Source organism: Eschrichtius robustus, chromosome 12 (assembly GCF_028021215.1).
Source record: "Eschrichtius robustus isolate mEscRob2 chromosome 12, mEscRob2.pri, whole genome shotgun sequence".
Classification (NCBI taxonomy): Eukaryota; Metazoa; Chordata; class Mammalia; order Artiodactyla; family Eschrichtiidae; genus Eschrichtius; species Eschrichtius robustus.
Window position 1 is genome coordinate 36679310 of NC_090835.1, and position 13721 is coordinate 36693030.

The following is a 13721-nucleotide window of genomic DNA, read 5'->3' on the forward strand; positions in this document are numbered from 1 at the left end:
TCCTGCTGTTGCTGGGAACTTGACACCCAGTGCTAATCCTCATGCCCCCGAGGGCAAGGACTGAAGCAGGGACAGGGCATATCCAGAGGGTGCCAGAGGAGCACCGGGGCACAGGCACAGCCATGTGGGGACAGCAGCCCCTAAGACTATGACACCCCCACCCCTGCCAGAAGAAACCTCCCACCAGGACAGAAGAAAATGGAGCCCCTGCATCACAAAGGGGTGTGAATTCCCCTCTCCCCTAAATCTCCCTGGACCCCAGAACCCAGCTCACCTGCTCACCTCCCTCCCCATCCCCAGCCCACCAGGAACCATCTGCAAGCTGCACCGTCTAGAGCCCAAGTAGAGAAGGGAGGCTCTTCCCAGGAGCAGGGCACGCCAGCCCTGGCCCAGAGCCCCTCACACCCTCAGAGAGGAGGGCACGGCTGGGGTGGAGAAGGGGGCCAGCAGGAACAGCCCCAAGCCTCGCTGTTCTCTATGGCTTTTTATTCCTATGTGATTCTACTGCTCACTCATATAGGGATTGGAGCCGTGGCGCACGGCGGGGGCAGCCAGCGGAGGGCTCGAACACTGAATAAGGGGGCCCAAGGAGAGCCAGGACAGCGGCCCCACCCTCTCCCAGTGCAGTCTGCTAGCCTGGCTAAGGAAGCCCTTCCTCTGTTGCTCCCCTCCCCACTGGCCTCTTCCCAGCCAGCCGTAACAGGAGAAGGGGAGAGGGGCTGCTGGACCCCACCACTGCTCTGACCCACCATCCCAGCACTGGAGACCCCCACTGCAGGCTGGCACCAGGAACTGGACTGTGTTCCCAGAGGAACAGCTAAAGGATCTGGGGGCAGGGAGTGGGTCAGCCTGGGAAAATGGGTCTGGCACAAGGAAACAACACCCAGTGTCCTGTGTGGCTGGGGGTAACCCCTGGATAAACAGGGGTTTAATCAACCAAAAAAAGTACAGTCTGTCTAAGGGCTGTCCAAAGACAGAAGGGAGGGAAGTCCTTGGTGGCAGGCAGTAAGCATGTGCCCAGCGAGGCACACATCACAGGGTGGAGAGACCTCAGCAGGGATGCCACAGGGGAGAGTGACAGTTGGATGAGTGGCCAGTCCCACCCAGACGTCAGAGACTAAAGTTCTTAGGCCTGTCCTCCCTGGGGTCTCTGCTCACCCACATTGAGCGTGTTGGGAGCCACGCTCAACCCTCCCAAGCTCCTGTTTAAGTGAAGCAAGTGCCCTGCAGAGATGGGTACAGAGAACTCCTGCAGGGCCCTGGCACAGGGGCTGCTGCCCAACACCATTCCCCTTCCCGGCAGCTCCCCGCTAACCTTTGCTGTGAGGGAAGAAGCACTGAGAACCCATCGTGCGGTCCTTTTTATTTTCAGTCCTTCCTGTTTCACCCCACAGAAGAAACAGGCTCAGGAGCTGAGCAGAGGGGTTGCCTGGGGGAAAACACTGGGAGCAGCAAACTGGCCTAGGGGGGCTCGTCCTGGTCCTCAGGGGTACCTGCTACCATGGCTGAAAGTAGGGGTGGAAGAGAACCCCCATCTGCCTGTCTGGTTGGGGAGTTGGACACAAAGCAGAGGCCCTGGTTTAGAGGTGTGAGGGCCAACCACGTAGCTAGGGCCAAGGAGAGGAGAGGCCCTAACGCCTGGTAAGGCCCTGGGGACCAAACCTGGTCTTCTCCAGGACGCTGCCCTGCAGGCCTCCTCTAGGTTCCCAAAACATGACCTACAATATCACCGCGGCTGCAGGAACAGGAGGTGGGCGTCCATGACATTGGTGCCAGTCAGCCCCGTGTGCAGCAGGTGTGCCCCACCCTGGAAGCGGCAGAAGAAGGTATGTGAGTCATTGTGGGCTAGGAAGGCAGCCACGTCCAGACCCTGGGCAGCAGCCTGGCTGATAAGCTCAGGCCTGACCCAGGCCCCGGCTGCCTCTGTGGGCCCATCCTGCCCATCAGTGCCACCGCTCAAAAACAGCACGTCAATAGGCCCCAATGGCCACCGTCCCAGCTCTGCTCCAACACGCAGGGCCAGTTCCTGGTTCCGGCCACCCTTGCCTGAGCCCTGCAACTGCACTGTGGGCTCACCACCAGCCAGCAAGCAGACCGGGCCCCGAGTGCCCACCACGGCCTCCAGAGCCTCCTTCAGCTGTAGGTCTGGGAGCTGGAGCTCAGCCGCCAGTTCATAGAGTTGTTCATCCTCCTCCACAGAGGCTCCAGCCCCAGGCATGGTGAGGCGGGCTCCAGCCACTCGGGCCAGCAGCGCATAGAACTGGGCTACACTTTTCACATCTCCCTGTATGGCTGTGCTCAGCACCACAGCCCTGTATCCCAGCGCCTCGGCCTGCTTCTGAGCCTCGGCCAGTGCCAGTGCATTGGAGCCAATGATCACATTGAGGACGTGACCACAGGTGTGTGGCCCATGGGGGTCAGAGTCAGCCCGAGCCAGCACAGTCTTCACAGAACGTGGCAGGGCAGCACGAAGGCCATAGCGATTGAGGATGTGCAGGCAATCTTGCACACTGTGGATGCTGGCCACAGTGGGGCCGCTGGCAATCACCTCCACAGGGTCCCCCACCACGTCTGACAGAATCAGGCTCACCACCTGGGGAGGGGTCGCAGAGGCAAGGCTCAGTCCCACCTGGTCCTTGCCCCAGGGGCGTGAGGATAAACTGCCTCCACCTATCCACACGTCCTCACACCACCCAGTGCACTTCCTCACCCACTTCTAACCCCTCTCAAGTGGGTGTGCAAAACACCTAGCCCTGTGGACTCCTGTACCAGGCCTCTGCCCTTCATCTCCCTGGCACATGTCGGCCTGGCTCCACCAGCCCAGGGCTGCCTGGGGAAGAAGAGACCCACGCACCTGGGCAGGGTAGGCGGCCTGAGCCAGCCCCCCACCCTTGAGCTGGGACAGGGCCTTCCGGATGGTGTTCAGCTCCTGGATGGTGGCTCCACGGGCCGCCAGCAGCTTGGTGAGTGTCTGCTTCTCCTCCAGTGTAACAGGTGGGATGGGGGCGGGCAGCAGGGCCGAGCCCCCACCTGCAGAGACAATGAAGACGCGGGGCAGAGGGGATGGATGACAAAGGGACTTCCCCACCGTGGGGGGAGCAGGCAGTCAGTGCTCATGTTAGGCTAGAAAAGGGGAGGCTAGAAAGAGGCGTTAGGGTGCCCCCGTGTGGACATATAGTGAATGTGTGCACAGTCACCACACCCAGGTTGAACCCTACTTTGGGGTAGCCCAGGTCCCAGCAGACACTGGAAGAACTATTCCTTAACAGCTTGGAAAAGGCAGCAGACCTAGAGGAGATAGCAGAGGACGAGGGTGGAGACTCTGAGGGAGCTGGAAACAAGGGTTCTAGCCCCAGGTGACAACGGTACAGACAGCAGCAACAGAGACATTTCCCTTGCAAGGCCTGAGTGAGGTGCCCTCTCATGGTTATCCAACAAGGTCAGTCAAGGGGAGGACCCCACAGCTCACAGGAGGCCACCAAGGAGTCAGCCATCCAGGCTCTTTACTGCTCCCTTGTCCTGTGACCTTGGGAGCTCAGACCAACAGCTTCTTGCAGGCCTGATATTTGGAAACCCCCACCCCCCATCAACACACTGTCCTGAGCCAATCTGGCACCCACACCTGAGATGAGCACGAGCAGCAGGTCATCAGCTGTGAGGCCTTCAGCCAGCTGCCGGATGGCCAGAGCAGCCCGCAGGGCACCTCGGTCCGGCAGGTTGTTCTCTGCGCCCTCAAATACCTGGACACGGCTGTGTGGCTTCAACAGCATCTCCCTCAGGGGAGAGAGAACGGAGAGGAAGATGTGGGGTGGGCTCCTCTTCCCACCTGATTTCCCAGATGTACAGGTGAAGGGGACATTAAAAAGGACACCCACTGACACCCACCCTGGAGCCAGGCCAGTCCCAGAAGAAAATGGAAGCTGGTGAAGGAAGGAAGCCCCGATCCAGCCTGAGTCTGGGCCCAGGTTCCCCTCCAGATAGGAGCAGCCCCCCAAGGCTCCTTACTGCTTGCCAGCACTCTCCATGGCAGCACGGATCCCCTTGGGAACGCTGATCACGCCCTGCACAAGATGCTGGCCCAGTAGCTCCTCAGCTGCAGCTGCCATGCCCAGCACAGCCTTGCCAAAGCCCACCAGGTAGAGGTTTTGCTGCAGCTGAAAGCTCCGGTCCCGCACCTTCAGCTGCCCGCTGTCAGGGTCCAAAGACAGTGCCCGCTGCAGCATGGGGCCCGGCAGCACGGCACCCACAGTGCTCTCAAACAGCTGCCGTGCCTGCTCTGCCAGGGCCATGCTACTGGCCAGCCGGGCCAATGGGCCCCCCCAGAGGAGTGGGCTCAAGGGGGCTCGGGCCAAGTGACGCAGGACCTGCAGGGCTGCAGCCATGCCCCACTGCTCTCAGCACCACCTGGCATCCATGGCTGCCTAGGAGGAAGAAAGCACTAGTTAGACCGTTGCAAGGCCAGAGACAGGAGGCTCCCCACAGCCACGGCTCTGAGGGCTCAGGGCCAGTGGACCCCACAGCTGCTGCTGCAAGAATGGGCCATCTGCCAGTCCAAGGAGATTTCCTAAGGCCCACAGCTGCCTGATCTCACTCCAGTCTTCTGAGCCCAGGCCTGCCACCCAACCATGTCCTCCTCTTCCACAGGCCTCACGCCAGCCCTCTGGACACTCTGCTCAGAGTCCAGAGGTCCTGTTAGCTGAGCGCTCCTCCTAGATCACTCCCTTCAGCTGAGAGTTAATCATTCATAGAAGAAGAAATTACTATCAGTGGGCTGTCACCCCACCCCTTTTCCACCCCCTGCACTTCTGAGCCTTGCCCGGGGCAACGCCCCTTTCTGGCACTCCTTCCTTGCCTCTTTACCACTTCTGTTGCTACAAAGCTGCTGGCTGTCCCACCAACTGACCTTGAGCCCAGTGACCTCCAGCCTGCTCTCTCTCGTTTTTTTTTTTATTTATTTATTTATTTTATTTTTGGCTGTGTTGGGTCTTTGTTGCTGCGAGCAGGGGCTATTCTTTGTTGGGGTGCGCGGGCTTCTCATTGCAGTGGCTTCTCTTGTTGCGGAGCATGGGCTCTAGGCACGCAGGCTTCAGTAGTTGTGGCTCTCGGGCTCTAGAGCGCACAGCCTGCTCTGTTTCATTAGCTCATGGGTCTGGGCTGAGGAGCCTGGAAAGGCTAGGTCTGTGTAGGGAGGCTCTAGGTTTGCTGGGACACCGACAGGCAGGTCCAGACACATCCTCGGGGCACACAGCCCGAAGAATCCCAGCACTCAGGGTCAGTCCAGCAACAGGTACAGGTTCAAATCAGAAGTGGCAGCAAAGCCTGGCTCATAGTAGAACCTTGAAGAAGTCCTTAGATGCCACATGACCCCATGTACCATTGGGCCCAATCTGCAAGACAGAAAAGGATGCCCTTCCACCTACATGGTCAGACCCACCCATGCCAAGAACATGCCTTTGGCTCTGACATAACAAGTCTTGGGTCACACCACCCACAGGGGTGAGAGCAGCATGGCTGGAGTAGGCAAAGGGCAGGCTTCCCCAGCTGAGGCCAAATAGTCATTTTCCCCACTGGGCACAGTAAAGGCTAAAAAAGCTTTAAGGTGAAGGTCAAGAGGCTGTAGCGGAGTTTAGGGACAATAAAGCCCCAAAGAGCTCATCTGTAAAAAGGCATTACTTTAATAAATGCCCACCATAAATGCTGCCAGCTGACTGCAGCAGCAAGTGTGGACAGAGCAGGGGAAGGAGGCTGGGAATCAGGCTCCAGCTCTACCACAGGGACAGCTCCATTTCTCTCATCGGGTCTCATGAGCAAAATGAGAGGTGAGATGAGACTAATGCTCTCCCCTTGACATCCCTGGGCTCTCTGAAGCTATCCACTGTTAACAAAGAAAATCTGGACTCCAAACATCACTTTATCCCACACTCAAAAAACCTGGCAACTTCTAGCCTCTGGCCACTGAGCCTACATGGAGCTCAGCTTTCCCGTAAGAGAAGAGAAACCGCGCCTGACTCCAGCTGTGAAAGGGAACACAGGGGGCGCTGCCACGGGGACTCAAAATGGGCCCAGCTGTTGCCGGGGGCTCGTGAGGCTAGTCCATTAGGATTGGCGCTGAAAGCGGCTTAGGTAGCGATGGCTGATTTTGACAGTCTGGGAGAAATTTGTTACCTGTTTCTCTGATGGATACAGGCCTAGAGGATACCAGCTTTGCCACTGGATATCAGAGCCCAGGGCAGGGGGCGCCCAAGAGTAAGGTAGACAGATAAAATACCGGACGTCCAGTTAAATTTGAATTTCAGATAAATTAGGAATTTTTTAAATGTAAATACGTTCCGTACAATATTTGGGACATACCTACACTAAAAAATTATTTGTTGTCTATCTAAAAATTCAAGTTTAACTGGACGCCCTGCATTTCGTTTTTTGCCAAATCCAGCAAGTCTACTTGTGACACCGCCTCTCCTAAACTCCCCGGCCCTCCAGCAAGAAACCCGGAAATACCGAGCGGACCCTCCTTGACTCCTCCCAGCCACAAAGCGAGGCTGGAGCCCTTTCCGGCCTTCGCCTGCCCGCCCAGCCCCGGAAATGGCGTCACCCTCAAGCCGGAGCCTCTGGCTTTCGTGAGGTAAATGGCGGCCGCGTAACGTCCGGTGTAGTGTCCGAGAAATAAGGGCCCGCTGACGCCTGGGCTCGATGTTGCGGGGCCCAGTAGTTCTGCGGGCCCTCGCTGCGCGGACTTACCGCAACACCGTTCAGTGCCGCGTCTTCCAGCCCCGGGGACCGGAAGTGCTTTGGGGGGCGGAGCGGAATCCGGAAGTATGGGGTGGGTGGGGCGCCTGTAGTTGGAGGCCGTGGGGAGCGGGGGCCGGGGGTAGCAGGAGTCAGGACGGCGATTAGGGTATTGACTCTGCCCCGACCGCCCGGAGGCCTGGTTGGAGTCACCTTCAGGACTCGGTGTCTTCATCTCTACAATGGGATAATAATCGTCGATTTCTATAATCCGTCCCCTTCTTTATTCTGTAGGATTCAACCACTCGCAGATACATTCCGACCTCCTGTTAGGTGCCAGGCACTGGACTAAGCAAACAGGTTGAGAATCACTACTTACCCACAACACACCCCTCCTGGGGCCAGATGAAGTCATCCCCGTGCCTCCTCATCGCTATAATTCCACAATTCATTCGTGTTCCCCGCCTTCTCTCGTGAGCGACCAAATCACAGCTCTGACTCAGCAAGAGAGTTCTAGTCCGTGATTCTCGAACACACAAGGTGCGTGTAAACACGAAGGACCCTGGGCCTCCCACACTGTCCCTGCTCTCACGCTGGGCCTGGCTTGATACCTTCCCACATTCAAAAGACAAGTCCTGACCAGACACAAAGACACAGAAGAGTACATTGTTTTTCCTGATGTCTTCTTGGGAAGATCACAAATAACACAACAGGTCTTAAAACATATTTCTCCCCACCTCCTCTTTTTAGTAGCTGCCACATCTCCCCTTTCCTCTCCAAACCATGCTCTGCTCTTGTCAAGAACTCCTCCTCCCCCCTTCCTAGCTGTCTCCCTGGATTTTTCTTTCCCGTTGTAATAGAGGACCTTTCATTCCCTATCAACTTCTCCCAAATGCTTCCCCACCCCATCATCAAAACAAAGGCAACTTCAGGAGGATCTGCCCTTTTTAGGCGTGGGGAGATTGTAAATACTTAAAATTGCAGTTTTTCCTTGCTTATAGTAAGCTGTCTTCATCCATCCATGCATTTATTCATTTCTCCAACATTCAACAGACATTTCCTGAGTACCTTCTAGGTGGGCCAAATGCTCTAGCTGCTGGGATGAGTAAGCAGTGGTACTTTTAGTTGGGAAACTTACTCTGCTTTTGTAATTACATTTTCGCGCTTGGGGGGGGGGGGTGGGGAGTGTAAATTTGAGCACCTCTCATTATTTAGTCCCAGGGACTCATAAACAGACACCATTTACTGTGCCAGTGCTGTTCTGTCAGGTTGTTAACAGGAGACTAATTATATCCATTTTTTTAATCCCCATCCCACCCCACAGCTACTCACAATACGCATTTAACAACAAGGTTTAGATGCCCACTGGACTGTGAGCTCCTGGAAGGTGGTAATTTGGTCTAATTAATACTTGTATTTCCACTGCCTTGCGTAGGACCAGGCACAAATACAAGCCGGAATTTTTTTTTTTTTTTAATGAATTAACGGTGGGAATTCCCTGGCAGCCTAGTGGTTAGGACTGGGCGCTTTCACTGCCGGGGCCCAGGTTTGATCCCTGGTTGGGGAACTGGGATCCTGCAAGCCGAGTGGCTCGGCCAAAAACAAAAAAGAATTTTTTTTCAAGAAAACAGTGAAATGCTCAGCTACAAAGTGCTGCAGACCCTAGGTGGAAAGGATTGCACAAAAGGGAAAGAGATGCTGGTGCGTGGGAGTAGAAGACTTCATGAGGCAGTGGGATTTGGGTCTAAGAAAACAATTAGGCACATTAGAATGCTTAAACATACCTTGATAGTAGGCATGAATATGTCTACAGTCTTTGTACACTTGGCAATAAGTATCAGTGTCAAACATGACAGGCATTTTCAGTCCAAGGAAATAATTGGTTATGTGGACAAAGATGGTATAAGGGAGAAAAAAACTTTTTCCTCTAATCTCTTAGGTTTATTGACTGAGGCCCTACAAATTAAACTGACACATGACAGATTAACAACAGAATAAGGTTTATTTCATATGGATAGGAGGGGCCTCACAGAAATGACATGAAAACTCCAAAGAAGCCATTAGGTCTGAGAGCTTATGTACTATTTTTAACAAAGAGTGATATTTTTTGGAGATGTGATGAGACAAAAGGGGTTTGAGCTTCTCAGGGCAGTAAATTGTGTGAAGGTAAATATATGAGGGAAACTAATGGAAGATAAGGATTGCTGAAGTAATATTTGTCTGTGAATATTCACCTCAGCGTTGGCTCCCCACCTCCTAGTATGGGGAGGGTGCCTTTCTCATGAAACTGAGCCCCCCAAAAGTGGGTTCCCTTACCAAGTTTATGATTAATCTCTTTATCCAAAACTTTATTCCCTTTCTTGTCCCTTCTGACCTCTATCCCTTTTTTGTCCCCTTTGACCGCAATCTTTTGCTAACTGAACACTAATCAACCAGAGTCAGATGACTAAAACTGCTGTTGTAGATAACATAGTTGATGTACAAAAATTGCTGTTGTAAATATCATCATTAACATACAAACTCAGGTTGTTTCTCCAGGGCAAGATGAGCTAATAGGCCCCCAAGCCATGAACCACCTGGCCAGAGAATTGTAACCCAGAGATATCATGTCTCCCCAAAATATGATTACAAAATGTCATAGAAATGTCCCAAGACGATAATTAATCCCAGACGATAATTAATCCCAGTTTCTTTGTTCTTTCCCTTTAAAAACACCCCCAACTCAAAGACCAAGATGGACTGGATCTGAGACTTGTCTCCCACTCCCTTGCTTGGCGCCCTGCAATAACCCCTTACTTTGCTGCAAACACCCTCTATCAGAGTTTGGCTTTCTGCACCGTGGACACAGGAGTCCTTGCTCCGTAACACTCACAGGAAATTTGTCCTGCTTTTAGGTTAAAAGGAGGAGGGCACAGAGCCCTTCCTGCATCTGCTGTTTCTCATATTTTTTCAACTCAAAATAATTCTTATGCCAAAGTGGCATATTTGGGGGTGGCATACTCTGATCCCCTTCAATGGACATGAAGAGATATTCAGCCCAGAGATTTTATGAGTATAAACAATCTGAACATCCATTGATAAGAGAATTTATACAAATAAGTTATAGTACTTCTAAACAGACATTAAAAATAATATAAATTCTAATATTATTAAGGCTAAGTACATGCTACTTTTTGTAGCATGACTATTTTATGGCTAAAAAGACTGTTGAAAAGGCCATTTAAGTAGAATTTAAGCCTTCCTCATTATTCAGGCAAGCCAAAGGAAAGAAGGCTATGGATTGGGGTACATTACTCGTACCCTATTAGGGGAAGGTTTACTGAATTGATTCATTCAGGGTAAGCTTTAATTTAAAGGTTCCCTTTTAGAAAAAAGGAAGAGGTCATTTCTGGGTGATGTTGGGTAGTCAGTGACCAGGAAAAGGTGGTGTGAATGAAAAATATTGCCTGTCATATTAGTAAACAAAGGATGTTGCAGCCATCAAGCCATCACATTACAGGCGCCCCAGCCGTGAGCCCTGAGGGAACTCAGGATAGAAAAATAATGCCCACCATCAAATCATCAGACACTGCAGGCCCCCCACCCCACCCCATGGTGCACCCTGAGGAAATTCAGGATGAGAAGACACAGGACACTGGCCCCAGATAGCTGAGGTGCATATCAAAGGAATGATTTCAGTGACCCCAGACTCTTGCATCTTCCCATACATAGAAAAATGCTAAATTCCTTAACTTGAGATATCTGGGTTTCTTTAATTAACAGCACTCTTTTAATGTTCCAACTACCTGGGCTTTGTTGCAAAAACTCTTATATCCTGGCTCCTGCCTTGCCTTTTCGGAGCAGTCTCTCAGAGTTATCTGAGATGCTGCGTCCTGGGCTTAAGTCCTCAGTTTAGTCCACCGAATAAAACATAACACTCAACTTCAACTTTTAGGTTGTGCATTTTTTGTTAGTCTACGGTGGCAATAATGGCACCCATCCCCACTAACAGTGATGAATCTCAGGAATTCATCGTGGATAAAGTACTAGGTCCCCGTAAGTCTGAAATATCCCCCTACCCCACACACAAGCTCAAGGGGGTCACCAGGGGTAGTGAACGGTGCAAATTTGGGAGAATGGTGCTAAATCTTGGGCTTTCTGACCTGGAACTTTGCCATAAATAAATCCTGCTCATTAAGGAAGATGATCACAGATGATGTGCTGCCGTTTGAGGTTTCAGATGCCTGAGGAGGTTTGAGGTGTTAGTCCCATGTCATCAGCACAGCAGAGCCAGCAGTCATACCGCAAAAGCACCCACTTCTCTATCGACATTTGTCCTGTTGTCCTCCAGTGGTGGCTAATAGTGTGAACTAAGAATGCCACTACCATATCAGTAAACAAAGGATGTTGCAGCCATCAAACCACCACATTACAGCCACCCACCCCCACCCCCACCCCCCCCACCCCCACCCCCGATAGTGCAACCTGAGGAGACTCAGGATGAGAAGACATAGGATACTGGCCCCAAATAGCTGAGGTGCATATCAAAGGAATGATTTCAATGAGCCAGACTTTGCATCTTCCCATACATAGAAAAGCACTAAATTCCTTAACTTGAGATGTCTGGTTTTCTTTAATTAACAGCAATCTTTTGATGTTCCCACTAACTGGTCTTTGTTGCAAAAACTCCTATAAATCCTGGCTCCTCCTTTACCTCTTGGGAACAGTCCCTGAGAGCTGTCTGAGAGCCTGTCTCCCACGTTTAAGTTCTCAGTATGTCCACCGAATAAAACAACTCTCGACTTTTAGGTTGTGCATTTTTTTTCAGTTGACAGGTATATAACAACATTGAAGAGGTGAAGAACATTTTGCTGTGTGTATTCACAAACTCAGGAGAGTGTTGTGCACTAATCAATACCGTGAAGCAGGAGCATGAAGCAGAAAGTAGCTTCCACGAGAAATTCTTTGCATTGTTGCAAAAATCTTGGTCCCCTGTGCACCGATGCCGAATAAAAATACAGAGACAGAGATTTGTAAGATACGAAATAGAGAGGGGACTTTCCTGGTGGCTCAGTGGTTAAGAATCCACCCGCCAATGCAGGGGAAATGGGTTCGAGCCCTTTTCTGGGAAGATCCCACATGCCACAGAGCAACTAAGCCCGTGTGCCACAACTACTGAGGCTGTGCTCTAGAGCCCGTGAGCCACAACTACTGAGCCCACGTGCCACAACTACTGAAGCCAGCACACCTAGAGCCCGTGCTCTGCAACAAGAGAAGCCACCATAATGAGAAGCCCGTGCTCCGCAATGAAGAGTAGCCCCCGCTCGATGCAACTAGAGAAAGCCCGCACAGCCAAAAATAAATAAATAAATTTCTTAATTAAAAAATAAATAAATAAATAAATTTATTTAAAAAGACAACGAAATAGAGAGCCTTTTTTATTTTCTTTGCCAGGTAAAAGAAAGACGGCAGTAGGCTAGTGCCTCAAGAACTGTGCCTCCCTTCCCTGGGGAGTTACAGGGATTCTTATAGGGGGAGTTCTTGGTCTGAAGTGAGTGATAAGGATCAAAATGGTGAAGGTCTTGCATTCTTCTTTTTGCATTATTTCAAAACAGTCACTGCTGTGTCAGGCAACCCGGTAATTTGGTCCATTAGTCTCTGGGTTATCAACCTGTGACCTTTCCGAAATGCAAACAGCTACAAGGGGTGATTTGCTACAAGGGAGTGCAGGATGTAATTCACACAATGTTGAAGAGTGATAGGTTAGCTTTGTGAAGTACAAATCTAGTTACAGACACTACAGATTAGTAACAGTTAAAATAAAACTAGGAGTGATTAACTCTTTCAGGCCAGGTTATGTTTCTTCTCTAGCCTGTTCACTGTTCCCGTTATTTTCTTTGTTCTCAGGAGAGGGAAAACTTCATTTCTATTTTTGCTGCAACAGCATCAGTCTTGGGTTTCTGTGGCGGGGCAGATTTGTATTCCATCAGTTCATGTGGCTTCTGGCTGGGGTCCCCCTCCTTTACTGCATTTTAATTATGACTGGACAGAGACAAATGATAGTAAGAATTCAGGACCAGCAGGGGATGTAATATTGATATAAAACCAAAAATAAAAATAGTGAATATGAATGTGTTCAGACTTTTCTTCAATAAGGTGAACTCAGTTTGGTTACTTTAATCTGAAAAGCATTGTGAGTTATTATAGTGCCTTCATAACAGAACCTGTAAAAAGTTCTGCCACCTTAAAATCCACTGTGAAAATTAAAAAGTGATTTTTTTAAATGTTTTTTTTAATTTAGTTATGGCATGAGGGAATCTTAGTTCCCCATCCAGGGATCGAACCCATGCACCCTGCGGTGGATGTGCAGAGTCTTAACCACTGGACCACCAGGCAAGTCTCTGATTTTTTTTTAAATGCAAAACCTGAGATAAGTCAGAGGGTGTCTGTCATCAACTCCAAACTGGAGACATTGGCCTTCCCAGGGGGGTTGCTCCTGGTCTCCGTGGCCTCCCTCCCCTTGTCCTTGACATCCTGTACCTGGGGACTCAGTCCCCTCTTCCCTACCATTCAGCCCCTGATGCCTCACAGAGGAGTGGAAGAACTCCCTTGGGGGGCTGCCAGAGTCATCTCTGAAGTGAGCTTTTAGGAGCCCCCTCTCCCACCTCCCCACTCCCCCACCCCACCTTTGCCTCTGTAAGCCTGGATGCTTTTCCAGGGCAGGCCCAAGGTGGGGTGCTCCGGGGGACCCAGAGCTCTAGTGAAGGAAGATGTCGGTGGAGGGTTGCTCAGCGGGAGGGAGAAGGTCAGGCAGTCTGGAGGCGCGGTGGAGTGGAGCTGTACTAAGTAAAGGCTTTAAAACACCCTAGAGCTATTTTTCTTGGGAGGAGGGGTGGGGGAGAATACAAACAAGCACCAGGAATCCGCTCAGCTGTGACTGATGAGGGCTGCGAAAGCAAGGGAGGTCGGAGCGGCAGAAAGGGTTTTTAAGCCTTTTGAAACAGTTTTATAGTATT

General features: G+C 51.4%; 1 protein-coding gene and 1 long non-coding RNA gene across 6 annotated transcripts; one reads left to right on the forward strand and one right to left on the reverse strand.

The window, feature by feature from the left end:
• Nucleotides 1–248: 248 nt before the first annotated feature.
• On the reverse strand, nucleotides 249–6773 carry GLYCTK (glycerate kinase). 4 transcript variants are annotated; one of them, XM_068557701.1, is made up of 6 exons: nucleotides 6739–6773; nucleotides 4904–5387; nucleotides 4006–4421; nucleotides 3623–3774; nucleotides 2855–3030; nucleotides 249–2593 (listed from the first exon to the last, which is right to left on the reverse strand). In XM_068557701.1, the coding sequence occupies exons 3-6, from the start codon at nucleotides 4380–4382 to the stop codon at nucleotides 1727–1729; spliced, it is 1572 nt and encodes a 523-aa protein (XP_068413802.1). In that variant the 5' UTR covers nucleotides 4383–4421; nucleotides 4904–5387; nucleotides 6739–6773; the 3' UTR covers nucleotides 249–1726. The 4 variants fall into 4 exon arrangements, with proteins under 4 accessions (XP_068413802.1, XP_068413800.1, XP_068413803.1 ...); XM_068557699.1 differs by lacking the exon at nucleotides 4904–5387; XM_068557702.1 differs by lacking the exon at nucleotides 4904–5387 and having other exon boundaries at nucleotides 4006–4417; nucleotides 6739–6761.
• LOC137773199 (uncharacterized) lies at nucleotides 6542–13086 on the forward strand. Of its 2 annotated transcripts, none has more exons than XR_011075657.1 (3): nucleotides 6542–6622; nucleotides 7021–7266; nucleotides 13007–13086. It is a non-coding gene; the product is annotated as an uncharacterized lncRNA (long non-coding RNA). The 2 variants fall into 2 exon arrangements; XR_011075656.1 differs by lacking the exon at nucleotides 13007–13086 and adding an exon at nucleotides 11534–12028.
• The last annotated feature ends 635 nt before the right edge of the window (nucleotides 13087–13721 follow it).